Here is a 26256-nt window from a genome sequence, read left to right as displayed (position 1 = left end):
TCATGAGAAGTCTAGCATCAGTTTGGGGGGCTGTCTCGTGAGGGTGGTAATGTTCAGCAGTACTGGTTGTGGTGTCCTGGCTACAGCATTTTCACTGCCTACCCTATCTTGTTTCCTGCCAATTTTCTGAAACTTGATGCCCTTCCAATTTCTTTGCTGGACCTGATGAACACTGATAATAGCCATGGACCAGCAGTAATTAGTTGGAAAATATAGCTGGGAGAAGGAACACATGCCTTTAACTCCTTTCCCTCCTGAGACCCCATTAAAATGACAGTAAAGGTTTTTTTAAAAAGTCGTATAAATTCATAAGGATCAAAAGAATAAGAGACAAAAGTAACAACATCTTAAAGCTGGAAAGCAGATGGCTGAATGATTTAGCAGACCCAAGAAAGTTAGATCCTAACCAGTAGGGGGGAAAGCCTACTAGCCACCTTATTTATACCACAAACCCCTTAAGACTCAAGAAAATAGCAGCTCCAGGCATCTCTGGAAGTTGAAATGCCAGTGGGGTTGGCAGCAGGAGGACTGGTTGAAAGTATCTTTGTAAAGCCTAAGAATCTAAACTCTTAGATTTCCTCCCTAACTCCACATAGTGAATAAAGTTAAAGTTTACATGTTGAATGCTGAGATCATCCCTTACTCCCAAGCCATCTTTCCCATGTGGCTCTATGATTCAGGCAAGAGATTAGAAGAGCCATGTTTGGGAAGACTGATCAGCCAAAGGGAAAATACTCCAGGCCACTGATGGGAGTGTTTCCCAATAAAACAGCCTAGTTAGGGTACCCTATATTACAACTACTGCCAACAAACACCATCCATGCCCACAGAGCTTCCTGTCATTTCTTGATGCCACTCTCAGATATGAGTAGAGAACAGGGAAGGCATCTCATCTGAAAGGGACCAAAATGAATACACAGGAATCAAAAAGCAACATGTGGGAAACAGAGACCACACATGGAGGAAAAAACATCAAAAATTATCATAAATGTCTTCAGAAAGTCATAGTGCATTTGTGAAATGAAAATAGTACACAAAACAAACAAACAAACAAATAAATAAATAAATGGGAGAGGAACAATCAGAGAACAAAAACAGGCTCTTATAAATTAAAATATGAAAGCAAAAATGAAAAACTTAGTAAGAGTTTGGAGACATATTGATGAGCTCTCCCCAAAGGTAGAAAAACATCAAAGTATAGGAAACAGTACACAAAATACAATAAAGTCACCCAGCTACCTGGTATAGACAAGATTAGAACCCTGGCAGTTTCGCTCCAAAGTTTGTAAGGTCTTGGTGTAGGCACAGACAAATGTTTTAATGGAACAGGACAGAGAGTATAGAAGTATCTATAGGAATGATAAAGGTGACATTTCAAAACAAGTGGGAAAGGATGGGTTACTCAAAAATATTGGTGTGGCAATTGGCTATTTGAAAAAATGTATATAAAAGTTTATCCCTTCCTTGCTCTATTCACACAAGTAACTCCCGTATGAATTAAAGAATAAAATGTCAAAAACAAAACTATGAAAGTATTAGAAGAAAACACAGGGGAGTAAAAAGAGACAGGGGTCTTACAGGATTGTGGTTAAAATGTTACTTTTGCCAATTTTACAAAAATATATGATCATGTGAACACATTGCTAGGTCCCCTCACAGGGCCTTGGAAGGGGCTCTGAAATTTAAGCTCCCTTAGCTTCAGGTAAACCCACCTCTGGACAAATGACTTGGGTCAATTATCCTCAATACTAGGAGGCCATCTTCAATGGATATGAGGCACAAGATTAAGTCTCAGAGGATCTGAAGAGTGCCCTGGTGAAACATTTTACTAATATATTTGATATATAAAAGACATTTCAAGTAAAAGGTGAAAGATTTATACGATCCTCTTCAAACAATTACAGATAGATCTACCATATGACCCAGCTATTCCACTGCTGGATATATACCCAGAGGAATGGAAATCCTCATATCGAAGGGATACCTGTATACCATGTTTATTGCAGCACAATTTGCAATAGCCAAGAGTTGGAACCAGCCTAAATGCCCATCATCAGATGAGTGGATACGGAAAATGTGGTACATCTACACAATGGAATACTACTCTCCTATAAAAAAAAATGAAATACTATCATTTGCAGCAACTTGGATGGACTTAGAGAAAATCATATTAAGTGAAATAAGCCAGGCACAGAAGAGAAATACTGCATGTTCTCACTTATTTGTGGGAGCTAAAATAAATAAATAAATAAATATACAAACAGATAAACAGGAGAGGGGGGAAGAAGACTCAACCACCAGAATACCTTGAACTTGTTAAGACAGGTGAACAGACGTGATGTTGATGGGGGAGGGGGGAGATGGAGGGGGGGAAAAGGAGGAATTGGTAAAGGGACACGACAGTCAACTACATTGTACATTGATAAATTAAAATAAAAAAAGAAATTTCAAGTAAAAATAAAAATCTCAAAAATGCAACTTAAGTCTCTCTGGAGATCTTTTTACAAGTTTCTTACCATTTCTAAATTATCTGAAGTAATGGAATCAAGAGTGCTCTGAGTCTGAGGAGAAAAAGGAGAAAATTAATTCCCAATAGGTTTGATGAATGGTCCCCTTTCCCCCTTCAATTTTCTGAGATGTTCTTTCTTACCCCCAATTACTCTTGTAAAAAGTGACATGGAGGACCAATACCTGTATGGTCCTCTGGCTTGCAGAATTTTAACACATGATCCCTTTTTCCAGGATCTTCAATCATATTTGGAGAAACAAGAAATAGAACTCTAAGTTGAAGTGAATACTTTTTTCTTTTTTCCTTTCAAACAAGACAGGCAACACTTTATTTAGATCACCAAAAATAATGTTTTGTAGAAAGGGAACCATAACATTACACAACAAAGTATAGCTGTAAAATCTCAAATAAGGCAGACAATGCTTTATTTAGATCACCAAAAATAACTTTTTTTTTTTTTTTTAAAGATGACTGGTAAGGGGATCTTAATTCTTGACTTGGTGTCGTCAGCACCACACTCTCCCAAGTGAGCTAACTGGCCATCCCTATCTAGGGATCTGAACCCGTGGCCTTGGTGTTATCACACCACTCTCTCCCAAGTGAGCAATGGGACGGCCCTAAAAATAACTTTTCACAGAGAGGAAACCCTGACAAGCAAATGTATAGCTGCAAATTTTCTTTTGCCATCAATATCAATTCCTTCCAATATACTTTCAGACTATTTTGCGGTTCCCAAATACAAACTAAAATTTGTTGGACAGAGTTGCTCAGGCTCATCACAGGAATGAAAACATTTTACAAAACAATTTTGTTTAATGCTGACAAATAACTAAGCAATGTGATTCTCACCAACAACTAACTGCATTGTCTATGGGAACAGCCTGACCTATGTGCACGTTTGTGAACGTTTCACTGTGAACACAGATGCCCTTTCTCTGCCATCACAGATGGCCTGTGCAGTGGCAAGTGTCATGTCAGAGCATTTTCAGGTACCCAGGAAGTAACTCTTAACAGAATTGACTACAGTATGTAGGCAAGTCAAGTAACAGGGCCCTCCTCTGCCAGAGCCCCCCAAGGTGGGGGTTGCATTTGCGCTCTGCGTAAAGCAGTTCTACCATCTCCTCAGTTCTTCACCTGAAACCCAGAGCGCAAAGCTAAACAGTGCAGCTGTTCTTACAGAACAACCAAAACTTTCACAAATTGCCCTGGGGTTCTTGGTGCTGTAATGAGCCTCGGGGAGAGAGACATAAGCTGACTCTGGGAAAAAGTCATCATGGTATTCTGCTAAAAACCTCAGAAAGAGATCAAAGTGATTCAGTAAAGCCTTCACATTTTTCTCAGAAAAGGAGTTCTGGAAGTTTTACAAACAATCGCAGCAAGTGTTGTGCCCCACAGATGTAAGAGGGTGGAGGAGGCTGGTCTCCTGGGTGGGTAATTGTCGGCACAAGCTTCCAGCAGAGGACCTCGTTTATTTCATTAGTTCTTCTCCCTTCAAAGCCAGCAAACTCAGCACTCCCTTCCTTGCTAGGAGGCAGAGGAACAGGTGAAGATGATCTGCTGTGCACAGGTGTCTTTTCCGGGTGCAGGAACAGCTTGGGCATGCCGGCGCACATGTCCTGCTGCAGGCGCTTGGGCTGAGAGGCGAGGCGCTGCTCTCGGACAGCCTGTCACAGCTGGCAGTGTGGCGTGGGGATCTCCTCAGAGACTGCAGCGCTTCCGGCTCGGCTTTGTGCCTTTCGGGGGTGGCCAGCTCACCCGTGGTCGGCTGACTCTGTGGACTGCTGCGTGGATGATTCAACAAAGGTGGGCTGGGAAAGAGCTCCCCCGGCTCCTTTTTATGCTGAGCTTGTTCATATGGATAGAGCAGAACCAACGGGAGAGTGTAATCAAAGGTTATCCTTAATCGATCCACCATCTCCTTACAAACGTCAGCCTTCTTTCTGCTGGGACATGATGCACCTTCACATTGGCGTGCACCAATATGTATTGCTTCCTGTGGTTTTTTTGCTCCGGTTCTTCTTTTGCTTCAGTCTTTTCTTCCATATCACTTTCTCCACTTAGTTTTTCATTCTTTTTTTCACTACTGTCATTAGCGTAACTAGAGTTTTCATCATTTTCTTCAACAGGGAGGTTTCTAAAGACAGAGTCAACACCAGGCAATCTGCAGCCTCTCTTCTTTCTTCCTGCGCTTCTCAGACGAGCTACGGCTGTTCTTGCCCATTTACGCTGTAATCTAAGATTTTCATCGGTATGAGGAAGCACATGATCTTCGGCTGCCCATCTATCCTCGCTTCTGTTCCAACCACTAAGACTGATCAGATATTCTGGGACCTGCCTTTTTCGTCTTTTCCGGCAACAGCGTCGACAATCCGGGTCAGTTGGCCAGGGTGGCCCACGGGAGCCCACGCAGCACTGGGCCGCCCTGGATGAGGAGCAGCTAAGGCGAGAGCAGGGGCGGCCCAGCCACCGGCGCCGCCAGGCCCCGGCGGGACCCGCCTCGCTACGGCGCATGCGCCAGGCTCGGCCGGGCGGAAGCACAAGCGCAAGTGCCCAGAAGCAACTATTTCTCATTGGCACAATGTATCCATGACGTTGATGATTATATTTAAGTAACTCTAAATATAATTTATAGTAAAGAATTACCACTCTAACTGGCAATAGTTGGTTGTGTCTCAGTGTATAAAAAAACAAGTGAATTATGGTGATGAACCACACCCGATACAATGTGCTTCTATTTGGATAATAAATTAGTCCATCAAAAACATATCTGTGACTCGCCAGCCGCCAAAAATATGTGTGTGCGCCGGTTACTGAGTATGACACTATGAGATTGGCTGATAAAAAGGAGAAGATACGGTCTTAACAATCTGGAAATTTATCATCTAGTTACAACAGAACGATTTTCACGCATAATAGGATAAAAACAAAGGTAGGTGAGAAGTGTCAAAAAAGAGGTACAGAAAATAAATTCTGTAAGAGTTTAGAGGAGGAAGATCTCTGGGCTGGTAACTCTCCTAGGCACACAGGATTACACTCCACTATTGTGGAGTATACTAACATTTATAAAGCAAATGTATTTCACAGGGCCTAGCTTCCAAAGCCCTGTAGTTCAGGTATAACCTAACTTTTAAAATTACGTATAGAAATGTTAAGCTTGCAAAAGACAGGAAACTTTCCCCAGGCTAAAGTCTCTGCTGTAGATAAAGACTTGTAACATAGCAAAATTGTTGGCTCAAGGACAGAAGCTCTTGGAGCAGGTTAACCTAAAGTTACTTGATTGTTATGTAAACATACTGAAGAAACTGCTGTAGGAAAAGACAGTTGTTGCTAAGAACAAGCTTTTGTTGGTGGATCGCCTTAACCTTTTGCAAACTGCATTGTGGAATGTCACTTTGTTATTTCACTGTTGCTACTAGTCCTTGTGTTCTTTGTAATGATTCAATCAATTGAATTTTCTTGTGAAACTTCCTTGTCTTTACAGTAAAAGGGAGAGGCTAACTTTTAAATGGACTGACACATTCAGTTTTCTCCTGCTAATGGGGAAATTACTGAAGTGCAGTCCCTCCGGGCCTCACTGCATACATAGTGCTTGGGTAATCGCATAATTCTTTTTTTCTCTCTGTTACACAAGAAAAAGAAGTGTAACACACTATGAAGACATTCACTGGGGAGAAAGGCATTTATTCAAAGCCACTGAATGAGCTCAGCAGTGAAGTTGTGAGTCTCAAACCTAGTCTCCTATATTAATACTTTCACTAATTCTTTAGTGCCTAATACAATATGTTTTAAAGGGGTGCTTAATTAATATTAGTTGTTGGTGGTTAACAAAAATAATAAGCATGCATTGTATAAATAAGCAAATTAAGTCTTAATATTTACTGAAGAACTGTGTCTTAAAGACACTGGACAAGGCCCAGGCATCATATATAATTAATCTGAAATGGCAGAGTTTCTACTTTCTAGGAATACTGTGAAAAATATACTATTCTTGTATATTGTGACAATGCCTTTATATCATAACATGGGAAATTTAGTAAATTCAGGGCAAGAAAAGGATTATTTCAGCCCAGGAGGGAAAAAAATTACCTTTGAGGCATGAGTCAGGACAAAAGACCCTCTTGCTAGGGACTGGCCAGTTACCTCAGTTGGTTAGAGCATAGTGTAATAAGACCAAGGTCAAGGGTTTGGATCCCCACACCCGCCAGGGCAAACAAGCAAAGAAACAGAAAAACACCCTCCTTCCAGAGAAATGCCTGGGAGTGATCTTGGTGGAGAGGCAACTCCCAGACCAGAGTGGTACTGAAATTCCCACTACTGAAGACACCCTTGCTTTTTAACATCTTATTTTAATCAAAGCAAATTGATTTGGGAGACATGTGCCAGTGTTCCTGTTGTCCTCTCTTACAGCCTCCAGAAGCCTCATCCATCTTGGAATTCCAAGGCGGATTTTGGTTAAATGTGGATCAAGGGTAGAGAGAAACATATTGGTTGAAAACAGAAATGTTTCTTACCAGTTGCAGCGGTCTGACTCTTTTCTTTGCATTTAAAGTGAGTTGGGCGTGCTCCACTTCCTTGAGCCAAGACTCCTTGGGCAATTTATACACATCCAGCCAAACTTCTCCAGCTCCTGCATTGGGAAACCAAAGAACCATTGAGCAACTACAAGCAGGCAACAAGTTTCCCCTGAGAAATGACATGTCTTCTCAGAACCTCTGGCACACAGACCAGCCACCTCTGCAGCAGGCACCCACAGAACAGAAACTTTGAAGAAGATGTAGTTCTAGCAAGTTATAGCAAGTCCTCACTCTCCAAATAACTCTCCCATGGAAAGTTATCCCCTCCGGCCACTGCCATTTAAGGGAAATAGAGGCTTCTCACAGTCACAGCACTGATAGAACAGTTTTTAACCAAACTGCTTTTCCTATTCTCCATGTTTTCCATGTTGCAAATGGTAAATTCTACTGACATTTTGCCTTGCAGTTATACCTGTCTGGGGAGGAAGCTGGCATGTATAGGATCAGTAACTGAGAGGAGTGTGGCTAAGGAAGGGTTAGAATTTGGAAAGATGCCTTAAAAGAATTCTTCTGACCAATATTTGAGGAGATGGTAACCTATAGGGTGGTTCTGGGGCTTTACCTTGTCATAGAAACATGCTCAACTTCTGTACTGAATACCTGCCAACCTGAGAAAGGTTGCTGTCCGATGCAATGGGATCCTGGCTAAATGTTTCCTTAAAAAAGTAATTATCTGGACACCTCAGTTTCAGACTTCTGGCTTCCAGGACTGTAAGAGAATAAAAGTCCATAGTTTTAAGCTACCCAGTTTGTACTACTTTGTTATGGCAGCCTTAGGAAACTAATACAGATGGTACAAAAGTTTCCTTTGACACATAAAGCATTATAAAATATATATTTTCCTCAAGCATCTAACATTTGAGGGGCCTTGGGCAAGAATATAAATATGAGGGGTCTTCAAAAAGTTCATGGAAAATGTGCATTTTGAAAAAACTATGCATGAATTTCAACATTTTTTAGCACCAAAAATAAACTCAGAGATCATGCCTGCGGACCTAGGCAGGAGTTGAGGGCAGCCCCTTCCGCTCGATAGTAAGCAAGAAACATAGCATGCCAGGGGTCTTAGGCAGGAGCCCAGGGCAGCATCGCCCACTTGGAAGCAGGCAAGAAACACGTAGAAAACACTATTTCTGTGTGGGTAGCCCACCACAGCCACCGCCATAGCCATGGCTGCTGCAAAATCAGCTTGACACCACAGCAGTAGCACAGCAGCCATGTAGGCAGACTGCCAGACACTCGACTGCAGTGACACAAGGGAAGTCACCAGTGGAGACCAGAAAAAGAAGAGGACGTCTCTCTCCTCAAAGCCCACTCCAGTGTAACAGAAGAAGCAACTGCTCTACCATGCCCCTAGATTTATTTCTGATTTTAGTAATTTCTGCCTTCTCTCTTTTTTCTTGATCAGTCTAGATAAAGGTTTGCAAATTTTGTTGATCTTTTTAAAAAGACAACTTTTGGTTTCGTTGATTTTCTTTATTGTTTTTTAATTCCCTATTTCATATATTTCTGTTGTAATCTTTGTTATTCCTACCTATATTTGCTTTTGGTTTAGTTTGCTCTTGTTTTTCTATTTTCTTAAGGTAGAAGTTTACAGTACTGATTTGAGATTTTTCTTATTGTTACTATAGGTGTTTACAAGTGTAAATTTTCCTCTAAGCAGTGATGAGTCCTGCATCCTATACATTTTGATGTGTTGTGCTATGATTTTTATCTTAAAGTACTCTCTAATTTCCCTGTGATTTTTCTTCTTACCCATCATTTATTTGGGGTAGTGTTGTTTACTTTCCACACATTTATGAATTTTCTAAATTTCCTTCTGCTATTTTGGTCAGAGAACATATTTCTATGATCTTAGTCTTTTTAAATGTGTTAAGACTTGTTTTGTGGCCATAAATAAATAAATAAATAAATAAATAAAAACAAAAGTAAACTTGTACTAACTTGTTATAACATGTCTGAACAGGATCTAGTTTGAGGAACTAAGAAGGATAAGACATCAGTTTGACAAGAGCCCCTATCAGAGCAACATGAATTCTGCTAAAATTGAAGCAAGGACAAATGTCAAATTTATGGTGAAGCTTGGATGGAAGAATGGTAAAATCACTGATATTTTAGAAAAATTTTATGGGGACAATGCCAAAGAATCAGCAGTTCTCAAATGGATAAATAGTTTTAAGAAGGGATGAAACAATGTTGAAGATGAAGCCTGCAGTGGCCAACCATTCACATAAATTTATGTGGAAAAATTAATCTTGTTTGTGCCCTAATTGAACAGGACTAACAATTAACAGCAGAAATAATAGCCAATGCCATAGACATCTCAATTGGTTCGGTTTACATAATTCTAACTGAAAAATTACAATTGAGCAAACGTTCTGCTCAATGGGTACTAGGACTGTTGTACCAGATCAGGTGCAGATAAGAGCAGAGCTTTCAAAGGAATTTTAAACAAGTGGGATCAAGATCCTGAAGCATTTCTTTGAAGAACTGTAGTAAGAGAGGAAATGTGGCTTTACCATTATGATCCTGAAGGCAAAACACAGTCAAAGCAATGACTACCATAAAGGTGAGAGTGGTCCAGTCAAAGCAAAAGTGGACTGGTCAAGAGCAAAGGTCATGGCAAATTTTGGGGGGATGCTCAATGCATTTTGCTTGTTGACCTTCTGGAGGGCCAAAGAATGATAACATTTGCTAATTATGAGAGTGTTTCAAGAAAGCTAGCAACAGCTGTAACAGAAAAATGCCCGGGAAAACTTCACCAGAGAAGTTTTTTTTCTTTCTTTCTTTCTTTCTTTCTTTTTTTTTAAAGATAACTGGTAAGGGGATCTTAACCCTTGACTTGGTGTTGTCAGCACCACACTCACCCGGTGAGCTAACCAGCCATCCCTATATAGGATCCGAACCCATGGCCTTGGTGTTATCAGCACCACACTCTCCCAAGTGAGCCACGGGCCGGCCCCAGAGAGTCCTTTTCCACCATGGTAATCCTCTTGCTCATTCCTCTCATCAAACAAGGGCAATTTTGTGAGAGTTTCAATGGGAAATCATTAGGCATCCACCTTACAGTCCTGATTTGGCTCCTTCTGATTTCTTTTTGTTTCCTAATCTTAAAAAATCTTTAAAGGGCACCCATTTTTCGTCAGTTAATAATGTAAAAAAGACTGCATGAACATGGTTAAATTCCCAGGACCCTCAGTTCTTTAGGGATGGACTAAATGGCTGGTATCATTCCTTACAAAAGTGTCTTGAACTTGATGGAGCTTATGTTGACAAATAAAGTTTATATTTTATATTTTTACCTTTTAAATCTATTTTCCATGAACTTTTTGAAGTCCCTTCATAGAAGCCCATATACCATATGTCTAAATACTTAGAAGTTAAAAATCAAGATACAAATATTTGAATGAAATATGTTGTTACCACAGTAATGATTGCAGCAGGCAAGATCCAATGATGACTGCTAAGATTGGTGGCTGAATCTTTAAGGACAAACAGGATATTTGCATCATCTCCAAGTATTTCCCCCAAAATGTTTATTAATTACCATGGTGGTTTTAACATATGTCCAAAAATTCTTTGATTCTCCTACTTCTAAGAGGTGGTGCCTAAGTCATCTCCCCTTCAGTGTGGTCTGTACTTAGTGACTTGCTCCTTACAGAGTATGAAAAGGGAAAAACAGTAACTGTACAGTGGAGAAACCTGGCAGATGGCACTTTACATGATTGAGGTTAACATCAGCAGTAGCGAGTCATGCTGCCATCACATACTCCCTAATATGATACAACGGAAAGAACACTTCCCCGATGTGGTACCCTCCCCCAAATCCTTAACCCCAGTTGAATCATGTGAAAAATATCAGACAAACTGAAATTGATGGACATTTAAAACATCTGACTGGTATTCTTCCAAAGTGTCAAGGCCATGAAACATAAGACCAAGAAACATTCACAAATAGAAGTAAACTTAGAAGGCATAATGACTAAATGCAATACAGTATCCTGGATTAAACCTTGGAGCAAAAACATTAGATTAGGGAAAAACCTGAAATCTGAAAAAGAATCTATAGTTAGTAGTTAGTTAATAGTATTGTATCAATGTTATTTTGTTAGTTTTGACAAGCGTACATGAGAAAACGGTCGTGTTAAATGTTGGTATTAGGGAAGCCAGTTGAAGGGCAAAGGGCAACTCTCTGTACTATCTTTGCAATTCTTCTGTAAATCTAAGGTTATTTCTAAATAAAAGGTTTGGGGGAAAAGGCAATCATCTGTAAGAGACTGCAGATCTCAACCTTAACAGCCTTTGGTTAATCTTGCCTTGTAGAAGGAAGGCTGCAAAGTCCCCTCCTTGAGAGATCTCCATCTTTATACAGGTGGTTTGCTTGCTGGTATCATCCTGAAAAGAAAAAAGATGCTGATAGAATATGCTCAGCCTGGTGACGGAGAAGATTGTATTTCAAGGCCTTCTGTGGTTCACACCCAGAACAGAGATCCTTTTAAAGCGTCTGACCGGTAAGAAGATGCCTCAAATTGCTTCATACAAGGGTGCTTCAGAAAGTTCATGGAAAGATTCTTATTTATCTTTTAATTCTATTTTTCCATAAACTTTTTGAAATACCCTTGTACTTCCCATTTTTGTACTGGAATTGGACAAGATAGTGTGTCAAAAAGTGTACCTCGCTTTTCCGTCTAGAGGTTTTTGGACTTATTTTCTGGTTTCTTAAATATTCCTGGTGACTAGTGGCATACTGGGAATCTCCTGGTCAGGTTTGCAAACCCTAACGCCTATATGGCCACTCAGTTATTCAACTGGATTGAAACAAGTTCTGCATAACACTGAAAACTCTGGTGGTTGCTGGACGAAAGTCTCGATCTATAGTAGAGACTGAATGTAACCACAGTATGAAACCTGCTCAAACTCTAGGCAAGGTGAGAGAGGCTCAATGTGTATGATTATTCTATACCATTAAGGAGCTTGAAGTCTACTAGCAAAATAAAGTGAGTAAACTAGTTAGGCTGGTAAGACCCCAGGTTTATTAAATGAGAACCAGCCTAAAATTTTTAAAAATGTTTTTATTTATATATTTAAATATCAACTTCTTGTGCAAATTTTCAAACATACAGAAAGGTAGTAAATAGCATAACAAACCCCCATTATCCATTACTTAACTTCAACAATTATCAATATATGGACAGATCTTGTTTTATTACCAAGTTCATTAAATTAATATTATTACTTAATTAAGCCTAAAAGATTAACAATAATTCCTAGATATCATCTAATATCCAGTCTGTTTTTTAAAATTTCTTTAATTGTATCATAAATATCTTTTCACAATCGTTCAAATCAGGATCCACATGAAGTCCATATATGATAGTTAACGTATCTCTTAAGTCTGTTTATCTTTTCACAATCGTTCAAATCAGGATCCACATGAAGTCCATATATGATAGTTAACGTATCTCTTAAGTCTGTTTTAATTTATAATGGCTCACCCATTTGTTTTTCTGTTTGCTGTTTATTTGTTGAGAAACTAGATCATTTGTCCTACAGAATTTTTTACATTCTGAGTTGGACTGATTGCATCCCCATGGTTCCCTGGGTCTTGTATTTCCTTTAAACTGATAACCAGATATAGAGGTTTGATTAGATTTAGGTTCAGTTGTTTTGGCAAGAATACTCCACAGTTGTGCTGTGTCCTTCCTACTGCATCATATAAGGAGATATGGTGGTCCCTCTTTCAGTAATGTTAAGGTTGATAATTGAGAACTGGTGTTGCCTTCCTGATTCATCAATTATAAACTTCTCCATCAGCTATTGGTGATCACTGCCTAGACCATCACTCTGTAAAATAGCTACAAAATTAAAATAGCTCAATTCCAGCATTCCTTCTGCATTTGTTAGAATTCTTCTATAAAGAAGATCTTTCCATGATCAACTATTTGGTTACCATGAAATACAGCCCATATGGGAGAGTCAGAATAAATGTGTGATTCTTTCTCTTACTAGTTTTCAGAATAATGAGTTTGTACCCTGGCAACTTCCAAATGTTACAAAATATATATCATAATGAATTCATAGGTTTTAAACATTTTTAGTGTGTTTTAATCCACCAACAGCACTTTTTTTGTAATGTCCCTGTCAAGTCTGTATAATCACAGTTATGCTGGTCTCATAAAATGAATTGAGCAGTACTCCCTATATATTTTTTTAAGATAGTTTTTTTTATTTTTATTTTTATTTATTTATTTATTTTTTAAAAAGATGACCGGTAAGGGGATCTCAACCCTTGGCTTGGTGTTGTCAGCACCACGCTCAGCCAGTGAGCAAACCGGCCATCCCTATATAGGATCCGAACCCGTGGCCTTGGTGTTATCAGCACCGCACTCTCCCCAGTGAGCCACGGGCCGGCCTAAGACAGTTTTTTTTTTTAAAGATAGAATTAAATACAGTTAAAGGCACAGATATATTAAATATATAACTTGATGAATTTTGACAGATGTACAGACTTACTAACACCCAGTCAAGATATAGGACATTACCTCACTCCAGAGAGTTTGTTTGCTCATGCCCATTTCAGTCAATTACACCTCTATATGCAACCAATGTTCTTATCTCCGTCACTAGTTTAGCCTGTCCTTGAATTTCAAATAACTGGGATCATAGAGAATGTACTCTTTTGTGTCTGACTTCTTTCACTGAACTAGATGTTTTTGAGTTTCTTTCATTGTGTTGTGATCATCAGTAGTTCATTATGTTTTATTACAAAATAGTGTTCTATTGAATTACTATGCCACAAATTTTTATTGGTTCTCCAACTGTGTCCAGTTTTTGGTTATTATGAATAAAGCTGCTATAAACATCATGTACAAATCTTTTGGTTGACAGATGTTTTTATTTCTCTTGGGTAATTACCTAGGAATGGGATTGATGGATCATAAGTTTCACTTTATAAGGAGCTAACCAAATGTTTTTCAAAGTGGTTCAACTATTTTTACACACCCACTAGCAGTGTATGAAAATTCTTATTACTCTACATCCTTACCAGTATTTGGTATGATCAGTTTTATTAATTTTAAGCATTATAATAGGTGTTTAGTGGTACCTCATTGTGATTTTAATTTGCATTTCTGTTAACTAATGATATTAAGTACTTTTGTGTGTGTGTGTGTGTGTGTGTGTGTGTGTGTGTGTGTGACCGGTAAGGGGATCGCAACCCTTGGCTTGGTGTCCTCCACACCGTGCTCAGCCAGTGAGCCCACTGGCTATCCCTGAATAGGATCTGAACCCGCGGCCTCAGCGCTCCCAGGGCCGCACTCTCCCGAGTGAGCCACGGGGTCGGCCTGATATTAAGTACTTTTTAAAAATTAATCATTCATGGGCCCAGCCCGTGGCGCACTCGGGAGAGTGAGGCGCTGGGAGCGCAGCGGCGCTCCCGCTCCTGGTTCGGATCCTATACAGGACTGGCCAGTGCACTCACTGGCTGAGTAATTATTCATATGTTTTCTTCTGTAGAATGTCAGTTCAAGTCTTTTGTCTATTTTTCACTGGGTTGTATTTTTATTATTGATTTGGAGTTCTTTGTACATTATGGATATAAATACTTGAAAGGTTATATGTATTGCAGATATTTTCTCCCAGTCTGTCTGTGGTTTGTTTTTCATTTTCTTAATATTATCTTTATTATTATTATTTAAGACCTTTATTGCAGTTTGATTTTTTTGTGAAAAAAAATTTAATTGTAATGCTTTATTACAAATTAAAATGATGTGGTTTTTTTGTTTTTGTTTTTATTGGTGGCTGGCCCATAGGAGGATCTGAAACTTGACTTTGGTGTTACCAACACAAAGCTCTCCCAAGTGAGCTAACCAGCCAGCCCTATAATGAGGTTCTTATATAAAGTCCCAGTGATAATTATGTAAGTTAATACCATACAATTCTTTCAACTTTTTCATAGGTTTGAAATTTTTTATAATAAAATGTTGGGGGAAAAAAGACTATACTCGTATAAGTGTTCTAACTATCTTGTTCACCTAGTCATTCTCTTAGCAAATTAAATGTTTACCATGTACTGAAAAAAAAATCTTAAAAATCTCAACTTGACTAGATATGAAACAATTTAAAAATCTTTAAGATGTATTGAGAAAAACCATACATTTTGCAAAACACGTCATTACCAAATAAAAATAAAAATCAGATGCTGCATGGATGATGCAGATAGTTCTGGTTATCTGGTCAACGGGCAAAAACCAAGCACTTAAGGTCTTAGCTCCAGCCTCTTGTTCATTTCTCATTGCTGGAGTTTCGTCTTCATTTCTCCTTGTTGGACTAAACCAGACGACCGGAGGGAGGGTGCGCCTGCGCATACTCTGCCCGCCCTGCTCAGCCTCCTGAGCGTCCATTGCTTTTGTCTCTTTGCCACGTTGTGATGTAGGGTTTTGTGTGTCTGAAACTGAAGTTCCGGTGGCTGATCTCAGGTCTTATTTCCTTGATTTTGCTTCTTCTCTTCATTGCTGACTTCCCTCGGCTGTCTTTGGCGAGGAAGGCCCCGTAGGAATCGTGGTGTCAGAACCCCGATACATATTGTGTCCTTGCGCCCTGGTTATCAGCCCCTCCATCGCTTTTCCCTCCCGCACAGGAGGGTCGGAATAGTGTGGGCGCCCTCAGGGTCCCCGCACGTAGTGATCTGGGCGCGTGGCCCGCGCCAGGGTGAGCGCTGTGGAGCCTGGCCTTGAGGAGCATTCTCCGATCCTCGGTCCTTTCCGCTCTCACTATTCTGATCATTCTGCCGGTAAGGACGTGGGGACTGGCCCTACGACCTGGACAGCGTTCGTAACGGCTCCGGTCTGCTGCATATCTACTGCTCTGCTCTGGAACGTCACGAGGGCCTGTAAGATTTGCTGCCTCCGCACCCTTTTCAACATCAAACTCCACCGTTCTTCCATCTCTCACACTGCAAAGACACTTCTTGGGGTTATTTTTCTATGGTTGTCTGCAGTGCAAATACATCTCCTTGGTGTCCTTCCTGTTGATGGAGCCATATCAGTTCCTTACACGGAACCACTTATCTGTTCCCTAAACCTTCGTTGCCATGACCATCTGTCCCCGCCAGCAGGTGCCGCTGATGTATGGGCACCGCCGCCCTGGCGCAGGTGTGGGCAGTGCCGAGGGCGGGCGGCTGCCAAGTCTAAGCCTCCTTGCTCAGGGTCGTGGTGATGGTGACTGAGGCTGGCTGCTACAGCTGCGGCTCCTCCTGGGGTGTGCTGGTCCCTAAGCCAGGTGGTGGGGGGGCTATCAGGGATCTGATCTCTGCTCCCACTTTCTACTGAACCCTAATAGCATCTTTTGATGAACAGATGTTTTTACATTTTCAATAGCTTTACTAAATGTGTAATGACATATAATAAACTGCATGTTTAAAGTGTACAATTTGGTAAGTTTTGACTTACACGTACCCCTTGAAACCATCACCACAATCAAGACAGTGAACATATCCATTCCCCAAATGCTTCCTCATGTCCCTTTGTGTTGCCCCACATTACTTTCTGTCACAATTAATTTGCATTTTCTAGAACTTTATATAAACGGAATCATACAGTATGTAGTCTTCTTGTTTGACCTCTTTCTTTCAGCATGATTATTCATGTTACATGAATTAGTAATTCATTCGTTTTTACTGATGAGTAGTACATTCTATTGTAAGGATATACCACAATTTGCCATGTAGGTGGTTTTGGTTTGGGGCTATTACAAACGAAGCTATGAACATTCATGTACAAATCTTTCTATGGACATATGCTTTCATTGTTCCTGGGTAAATACTTAGGAGTGGAATGTCTGGATCGTATGGTAACTGTATGATTAACGTTTTAAGAAACTGCCAAAGTGGTTGCACCATTATATTTTACCACCAGCAGTGCATGAGAATTCCAATTGTTCCATATCTTTGCCCACACTTGACATGGTCAGCGTTTTTAATTTGAGGCATTCTAATGCATGTATAATGATATCTCATTGTGATTTTAAATTGCATTTCTCTAACGACCAATGATGTTGGGCATCTTATTTGCCTTCCTTCAGCAAACTGTATTTTCAAATCCTTTGCCCATTTAAAAATTAGGTTGTGTGTTTCCTTATTTTTGAGTTTTGAGAGTTCTTTGTATATTCTGGATACAAATCTTTTATCAGATATGGGATTGGCAATGAGTTCTCCCAGTCATTTCATTCCTGTCTTTATTCTTTTAACAGTGTATTTTGTAGAGCAGAAGTTTTTAATTTTGATGAAGTCCAGTTTATCAATCTTTTCTTTTATGGATAGGGCTTTTGGTATTGTAGATAAAAAAATCTTTGCCTAACCCAAGGTCACAAAAACTTTCTCCTGTTTTCTTTTAGAAGTTTTATAGCTTTAGTTTTTACATATAGGTATATGATCCATTTTGAGTGAATTTTTGTATATGAGGAATTAATTTTTAATTTTGATATTAATATCCAATATCAATATTTTCTCTTATGGCTAATGCTTTTCATGTCCTAAGAAATCTTTGCCTGCCCCAAGGCTGCAAAAATATTTTCCTGTGTTTTTTTCCAAGAAGAATAATGGTTTTAGCCTTTATATTTAGATATATAACCTATCTCAAGTTAATTTTTATATACAGTGCAAAATAAGGTTGAGGTTCATTTTTTTCCTCCCATCTTTTTATCCAGTGTCCCTGCATCATTTACTGGAAATAATTTCTTTTTCCCACTGAATTGCCTTGGTGCCCATCAAAAGTATTTTTTACAAGACAAACTGCAATTAAAAATCTACTCTGAGCAATACCCTCTCTTTTGGGGATTCACTGATTCAAAAAACACTTTCTGAGAACCTACAGTATGCCAGGCAATGTGTTAGGAATAAGGGATACAAAGATGAGTAAGAGAGGTCCCCTGCCCTCAGGGGGCTTGCATCCAGAAGAAGCAGTCATATAAACAAGTAAAGAGGGTATAGAAAACACTGAGATAGAAATTATGTTCTATCTGGTAGTGGCACAAAGGAAGGAGAGTTCAGCTCCTTTACAGTATATGAGAGTATGTATTTTAGAAAAAGAGATATTTGAGCTGGGCTTGAAGAATGGGAGAAATTGAACAGACACACATTGCATGTAGGGAGACAAGGAGAGCATTCCAGAGGAAACAGCATGGGCAAGGGAACAAGAATGTGAAACAGCCTGGAAAATTTAGGGAAATTTAAGTACTTAGATATGTTGGTCTGATGCTCAAGAGAAAAATCTGCACTGAAGTTCCTTAATAATTTTCTTGCCTGGACAACAGGGTAAATAAATTCAAGGCATTCAACATGTACTTCCTGATGGCTGGGAAATCTTTTAATTGGATATTTTGGAGGAGGCTATCTGCCCAGGGAGGTCTCTATTTCTTTCTAATCTAAGATGCCTATATTAAAAGTGATTTAATTTGCTACAGCTTTTAGTCCAGTTATAGAAAGAACAGGCACTCACCACTTCATTGATGGCTTTGACTAGGAAAAGACCATCCTTATAAAAATAGAATAGTCTAATGATACCTGAAACAGAAAAATAAGTGAGAATGTAAACAGACAAGTGAGCCAAAGAACTGGAGTTTTACATTTGATTTTCTGAAATTATCATCATAAACTTACGCACTCTGATGCCTCCTCCCTGGCCTCTCCGCTGCCTATGCTGCTCTCCCTGCCTCACTCCACCCCTCACTTGAAACGTTCAAGTAGTTCTCCCTCCTGTGTCCTGCCCTGGCCCTGCTGGCATCTCCTAGGAGTCTCCTGTAAGCATGGCAGCCACGCCAATCCACTCCTTGACTCCTGTCCACCTGTGTCTGCACATCGTCCCTCACTGCTTCATACTGTTATCTAACTGTTCCCTGTGAACCCTTGCAAGTTCGTAGATTCTTTTAGAGAAAGGATCATATCTCACCCTTCCATGTGCCTCCCCTCTCAACCTCGACAAGCTCCTCATGCAGTTAATTTTGTCGAATCAATAAATAATTCTGTCATCCTAATTCCCATTTAATCTAAGGGCTCCAATATATGATTCTCACAGGGCTGAGCCGGTGGCGCACTCGAGACAGTGCAGCGCTGGGAGCGCGGCACGCTCCCGCCGCGGGTTCGGATCCTATATAGGAATGGCCGGTGCACTCACTGGCTGAGTGCCGGTCACGAAAAAGACAAATAAAAATAAATAAATAAATAAAATAAAAGCTATTAAAAAAAAATATATATATATGATTCTCACCCCCCATGACTTCTTAACTCTTTGTTTAGGTGCCTTCAAGATACTCAAAACCTGCCTCTACTCCATAATATAGACCTTATAAAGGCATCTGGCCCACTGTGGGTGAAAGTCTAACTCAACACAACAAAGATTCATGGGGTATCTGCTCCATACTTATGAATGTGCTAAGGACACCAAGGCAGTCTGCCTTCAAATTCATCACACTGACACACGAAACCAACCAGTAGAATGCAGTATGATAAATACAATCCTATCTTTAGAACAAACTCCTTCTGAGTATCAACATTCCTACACAGATATCCTCCAGGTCCCTCAAGTCTGTGCACGTTCAAATGGAATTCTTCAATTTACAGACCTTAATCTCCTATAATTGTTATCAAGGAATGACATCATCATCCACTCAGTTACCTGAGGCAGAACGGAGTCATTTTTCTTCACTGCCCCCAGCACACCTCCCCACTCCCCCAACTCACACACATATTCCATCGCCCACTAAGTTTTTCCATTATATATTTTTTTTCATTTTTTAAGCTTTGTATTTTGAACTAATTTTAGACTTATAGAAAAGTTGCAAAAATAATACAGAGTTCCCATATATTTCTTATCTCACTTCCCCAATTTTAACACCTTACATAACCATAGTACAGTTTTTATTTTAACAGCCTCTGACTTTCTTCAGTCCTTCATAATTTCTCTCCTCAATGAATACGATAGTCCTCCCTGGTCTCTCTACCTCTCATTTTGACTTTTACAGGCTCCTGCTAGGATGCTCTTCCTAAAATGCCAGTCCGGTCAGGTCGCTCTCCTGCAGGAAGTTCTTCAGTGTGCCTGTGCTGGTTGAGCAGAGCCTGCTGTTTAGAGAGATGTGTGCTTTCATAGATGATCTCAAGGTGAGCAGGTACTTTCTGCTCTGCTTGCCCCAATATCACACAGACACCTCCCTGACTTTTTGACTGACACTTGCCTTCTCATCCCCAACAAAGCAGGGAAGTTCCCCATATCCAGGGGCAGCAGTCAGGTCACCCAAACATAAAGACAGGCTAGAGGGAAGCCCAGCTTTTAGGAAACCAAGGGCAAACCAGCTCACCTGTCTGAGACATTATCTACAGTTTTCTATACCATACTCTTCATGAAGGCCTGGTTCATCCTCAGGCTAAAGGAAAAAAGCAAGCTTTGGTTTATATGAGCAGCAGGACTGCTGAATGCTGGAAGGGTGTGGACTCTGGGGCCATACTGCGTGGTTTGAAGCCTGTCTGTGCCACTTACTTTTCATGTTACCTTAAGTAAGTTATTTAACCTCCATGTCTCAGTTGCTTTTTTTTTTTTTATAAAAGATGACCGATAAGGGGATCTTAACCCTTGACTTGGTGTTGTCAGCACCATGCTCACCCAGTTAGCCAACCAGCCATCCCTACATGGGATCCGAATCCATGGCCTTGGTGTTCTCAGCACCGCACTCTCCCGAGTGAGCCACAGGCCGGCCCCCTCAGTTGCTTCTTCTGAAGAGGTATAATAAATTGTACTTCCCTCCTATGGCTGTTGTGAGGATTAAATGGGCTAAAATATGCAAAATGTTAGACTAGTGCTTGATACTCCACATTTGTTCTGTAGGTATTAGTTATCATTACATGATCAAGGAGAATAGAATGCCCGGCCCCACGCATACCTGGAAAGGAGATTAAATTGAACAACAGTCTACAGGTAAATGAGGCTAAAAAGGAAGATGAAGAACAAATACCCATTTCATCCACAGGAGCGATAAGTATTTCATTCCCCAAATCTGTGGCCCAGATGGAAGTGACATCAACCTTAAGTTTCTCCCAAACATATATTCGTTTAGCGTTGTATAGATTATAAATTGAGAATCCTTTGGCTCCTCCGATAAACACATAGTCTTGGGAAACAGCCATACAGTTTGGCATTTTGTTGAACTGGAAATACAAAAACAAAGAAAAAAGGAACTATTTTTAGCTGTCACCATCTTCAAGTAATGTGAGCTAGATTTTCAAAGAGGGTTGAGAGCTCTTAGATATATTATCACCAAACATAGTGCTCATCTAAAACTCTTGCCCAAGCATCAAGAAATTCATAGCATTCCACTTTTAGGGGGGAAAGGCCAAAGAAAACAAAGAAGTTGAAAATAAACGCACATTTACAACACTAAGCATGGTCCTGTACTTTATTCATCTAGAGCACTGTAGGAAGAACGATAGCTGAGGCACTGGCAGATCCTCAACCATCAAGCAAGAGAGTGGATTAATACTAAGGAATTAATAACAGCTGAATATAAAAGGTCTTCTGTATAATCTTCAACTAACCAGAACACCCCATTTCCCTGGGCAATTACTATATCCATTTTAATCAATATCAGCATGCCTATAATCTCTCAAAAAGGTACCTGTCTTATTGAATTAAAGTTCCTGGTAGGAATTCCTTCCCTGGATCACTTATTAACACTCAGCTGAGAAGTAGGACTCCTGGTCAGCTAGCTACCTGCTCCATACCTGGATTTCTGCAAGTGGATGGTAGATGGTAGGCTGGATCCAGGTGCTCTTAGCTTCCCTCAATGCGTTCCTCTCTTCAATAACTTCCCATGACCTGTCAAACAGAAGGTTCACCAGCTTGTTGATCATTCGATAAGGCTGAGGCAGGGAATCCAGCTCCTGATCTGGATCCTTGAGGACATAATCCTCTTCATTGTCATCAGGCCAATCCTTCTCTGTTGGAGACGGCACCTCCAGTGGTCCCTTTCGAGTAAGAGTGGGCAGGTTCATCTTCTGCATCTGACCTCCTCTGGCGGATGATATCACAGAAGGTGGCACTGGGAACTTCTACGAAACTCTGAAAAGCTGATAAGGGAAGCAAGCAAAGGAACTTTGAGAAAAAAGGGAAGCAACAAGAAGACAGCACACCATCCTTCTCTAGCACAATGGTCTATACGACTGTTTATTCCAGACACTGGCACTTTCCTTATTTATCACTGGATTGTTACCACATTCCTAGGATAAGCTCTTCATATTAGTAAAGATATCAGAAGATTCTTCCGGGCCAAATCAAGGTAATGTATGCTATGATGGAAGGAGAGAAATTTGACATCCTTGTTGCCTTCATCTACTGGTAGGAAAGTAGCTATCTTTCTGTTCCGAATGGAGTTCATCCTCTCTCCTACAACTTAAGCCTTTTCCTAGTTATCTAACTCTACAAATGGCTGTGTTTAAGCCAGCTGGGCAGTGAGCCATGACTCTCTTCCCTTTTTCCCCACCCCCAATAAGATACAGTTCAAGCACTCCCAATGCTTGCTGTCTGATTTGTTCCCTCCTCTCCTTTCCCATTGCTGCCACACAGGAGTTCTGCAGGCAGTGCTCAGGGCCTATGAGATTTTTCAAGAGCCTATAGAAATAAAAAAAATTGATTGACTAAAAAAAACCCCCACAATATCAAAATAAATATTGACAAAAATATTTACAATTTTTCAGCTCCACTGTGTGTGTGTATATAAAGTTCATGTCTACACGAAGAGAAGAGGTAATCTGTACTTCGGAAAACTTAAAATTGTGCAAATAATAAAAAGGCTTTTAAATGTTACACTGAAAAAAATGCATTTAATGTGGAACAAGGGATACATTTTAAGATGCTCACTATGAAGTGAAGTAGGGTCTTGTACTGTAAGAGTGCCTACGGCACATACAGATCTTATAAAGGCCCTACTGCCATCCCACCATCTTTTCTCACCTACTGGAGTACATTTGTAACGTTTCCAGTGCATGACTGTGAGGAAAACAGCTGACACTGAAGAAAGAACCACCTGACATAATTCATGGAAACAGTAACCTGAGCTCACACTGGGTCAGGAATAATGCCTGTTTCCACCAGCCAGACTGAAAAACCTCATAATTCATGGCCATTGGGTAGAGTGCTTGGAAGAATTTTGCCTCAGCAGTGGGAAAAATTAGCCCTAGAATAAACACTGCTCTGGTATCACCCATCAAATCTTAGATAGTAGGTGTTGAAACTGTTTCTAAGTAACTTAACTACACCCTACAACAAAGCTCAAGAATATTTATAGGAATACCAAAATATCCAGCATCCAATGAAGTAAGATTCACAATGTCTGGGATCCAATTAAACGAATTAGCTGGGGTGCTAGCCAGTTAGCTCACTCAGTAGAGTGTAGTGCTCATAACACAAGGGTCAAGGGTTCAGATCCTCATACTGGCCAGCTGCCAAAAGGAAAGAAAAAAAATTACCAATTTGCCAGCTGGTAAGCTTAGTTGGTTAGAATGTGGTGTTGATAACAAAGGGTTTGGATCCCCATACCAGCCAGCTGAAAAAAAAAAAAAAAAAAGAAAGAAAGAAAGAAAGAAGAAAATTAGCTGGCATGCAAGCAAAGAGTCAAGAAAATATAAGCCATAATAAATAGAAAAATCAGTCCATTGAAGCTGGCTCAGAATTGATTAACAGACAAAGCAGTTAAAACTTTTTCCACATGTTTAAAAACCAAGTAGAGACATGGAAGATATAAAAAAGACCCAAATTAAACTTTTATTATTTATTTATTTTATTTTATTTTTTTATAAAGATGACTGGTAAGGGGATCTTAACCCTTGACTTGGTGTTATCAGCACCACGCTCTCCCAAGTGAGCGAACTGGCCATTTCTATATAGGGATCCGAACCCTTGGCCCTGGTGTTATCAGTACCACACTCTCCCAAGTGAGCCATGGGCCAGCCCTCCAAATTAAACTTTTAGAGATGAACACTATAATGTCTGAATAAAAAATATACCAGATTAGATTAACAACAAAATTTCAGATCAAAACAAATTAGATCAGCAGAAGAAAAGATTAGTGAACTTGAAGACACAGTAATTGAAACAAAATGAAACAAAGAAAGAAAAATTTTTTAAAAATTGAGTGTGGGGCATGGGATAATTTGAAGTGGCTTGATATATGTATGATTGACATCTCCAAAGGAGGAAGGAGACAGAAACAAATTTGTAGAAATAATGAACAAAAATTTTTAAAAATTTGATAAAATCTATAAACACATTTCCATATAAACACTTATAAATGAACAATCATTACAGCTTTATTTGTAGGAGACCCAAGGTGGTAACAACCCAAATGTTTGTCAATAGGTAAAGAGATAAACTCTTACACATTGTCAATGGGAATACAAAATAGTACAGACACTTTGGAAAAGTTTGGCAGTTTCTTACAAAGTTAAGCATACCATATGATACAGCAATCACATTCCCAAATATCTACACAAGAAAAATAATAAAAAACTTATGTTCTGTATGAAAATCTGTACTTAAATATTTATAGCAGCTTTACTTATAATTGCCCCAAACTAGAGACAACATGAATGTCCCTTAGTGGGTGCACAGATAATAAACTATGATACATCTACGTTATAGAATACTTCTCAGCAATAAAAAATTACAAACTACTGATATGCACAACATGGATGAAACTTAAATGCATTATGCTAAGTAAAATAAATCAGAAAAAGCTACATACCAAATGGTTCAGTTTATATAATATTGTGGAAAAGGCAGAATTATAGGTATAAAAAGCAGATTATATAAATCTGTGTCTAGAAGCACCCTGTGTTCATCTCTAGCACCTAACATATCACTGTTTTGTACTTATCAATTTACTATGTCCCTTATTAACCTATTACCTTGGGCCTAGAGCTTAGCACAGTGGTTAATGTGTGGCAAGTATTCAAATTCTTATTGCTTGCAGTATTGCCCTGCCCTGGACCATGCACTTAGATAACACTCTGGCTCTTTTACAAGCACTTTCCTCTGCAAAGAATGAATAATCCGTGGGGATTACTCACCCAGAGCCTAGTTTCCCTTTTCATGTTCAGGGTACTTATACCACTGGAATGTACTGTCCAAATGACACTAGGGCCTGCATGAGCCTTTCCCAGTTTTCTCCTGAGGGCAGACTCAGCTGCTAATGTGAGCACCCCTAAACCTGAAAGGTAGCCGAGGCATGGCTGTTTCCAGGGGTATGGGCAAAACTTGGATGTGGTTAGAGTATTCACATAGTATGCAAGGCCCCTCTCAGCAACATAGTTGGGAGCTAGAAACCAGAAGAGAAGGGGAACTGGGAAAAGACTCAGAGTCAGCTCTCTCCACACTACCAAAAGAATTCTGAAAGTGAACTTGGACTTCTAGATCATGATGAAGGTATATTTGCAATGTTGGAGTACATAACATGTCTTGTTTAACAATGTTACTTGATTTATAACTTTTAAATATTTAAACATACAGTACATAGGTATCCATTTGTACTCTTACCTCAGGCCTGCAAATGTTAGGGGCAGACCTGAACAAGAGAATAAAGATTACAAAAATAGGTGACCTTACTTTATGGTTATAGGGGGTACATTTGATAAAATTACTGCTATGGAGTGGGTGGGATCCATGTCTTCCAGGCCCACAGAACGAATGTTCAGTGGTGCAATTTAACTGTAATCTACTTTTGTCTCCACTTTGTTCGTGTCGAACTTTTAGGATTTCCTCAGGTAACAATCTTCTTTCAGTGTTCAATAATCCTAATAGAGAATTCTCTCACTTTACCCGACTCTCAAGCATGAACTGGCTTATCTCTGCTCTAACCATTTCCTTCACCAGACCTGGATCTGGTGTAGCTCAAGGGAAACAGAGGCATGGCGCTGGAAAATTATTAGACCACACCGTCTGCAAGCAAAGGTTCGGGGGAGCTCTCAGGCTGGAGAGACTATTCAGGATTCCACCTGGGACCCGAGTACCCGGGAGCAAAGTGCAGGCACGAGGCGTCCCGGGAGCGCCTGAGGCTGGGGAGACGGGCCCCCTCAGAGCCTCCACTAGAAGGTTCTACAGGTAAAGGGGAGTCCCAAGACACCAGAGGGACCGCGGC

At 40.0% G+C, this 26256-nt stretch overlaps 1 protein-coding gene and 2 pseudogenes across 1 annotated transcript in view; all 3 read right to left on the bottom strand.

The window, feature by feature from the left end:
* WDR93 (WD repeat domain 93) overlaps positions 1 to 26256 on the bottom strand; it is a 68470-nt gene that overhangs the window by 42079 nt on the left and 135 nt on the right. Inside the window, exons 2-7 of the mRNA XM_063090817.1 lie at positions 21848 to 22192; positions 21082 to 21274; positions 18576 to 18640; positions 11397 to 11475; positions 7021 to 7136; positions 2517 to 2555 (exon numbers count right to left, since the gene is read on the bottom strand). Coding sequence (XP_062946887.1) covers positions 2517 to 2555; positions 7021 to 7136; positions 11397 to 11475; positions 18576 to 18640; positions 21082 to 21274; positions 21848 to 22126 — 771 coding nt within the window. The 5' untranslated portion in view covers positions 22127 to 22192. The remainder of the gene's footprint in view (positions 1 to 2516; positions 2556 to 7020; positions 7137 to 11396; positions 11476 to 18575; positions 18641 to 21081; positions 21275 to 21847; positions 22193 to 26256) is intronic.
* On the bottom strand, positions 3632 to 5020 carry LOC134371701 (male-specific lethal 3 homolog; annotated as a pseudogene).
* LOC134371696 (Y-box-binding protein 1-like) lies at positions 15554 to 16597 on the bottom strand (annotated as a pseudogene).

Source organism: Cynocephalus volans, chromosome 3, assembly GCF_027409185.1.
Source record: "Cynocephalus volans isolate mCynVol1 chromosome 3, mCynVol1.pri, whole genome shotgun sequence".
Lineage (NCBI taxonomy): Eukaryota > Metazoa > Chordata > Mammalia > Dermoptera > Cynocephalidae > Cynocephalus > Cynocephalus volans.
Note: the sequence above shows the minus strand (reverse complement) of the source record. Positions and strands in the feature narration are given on the sequence as shown.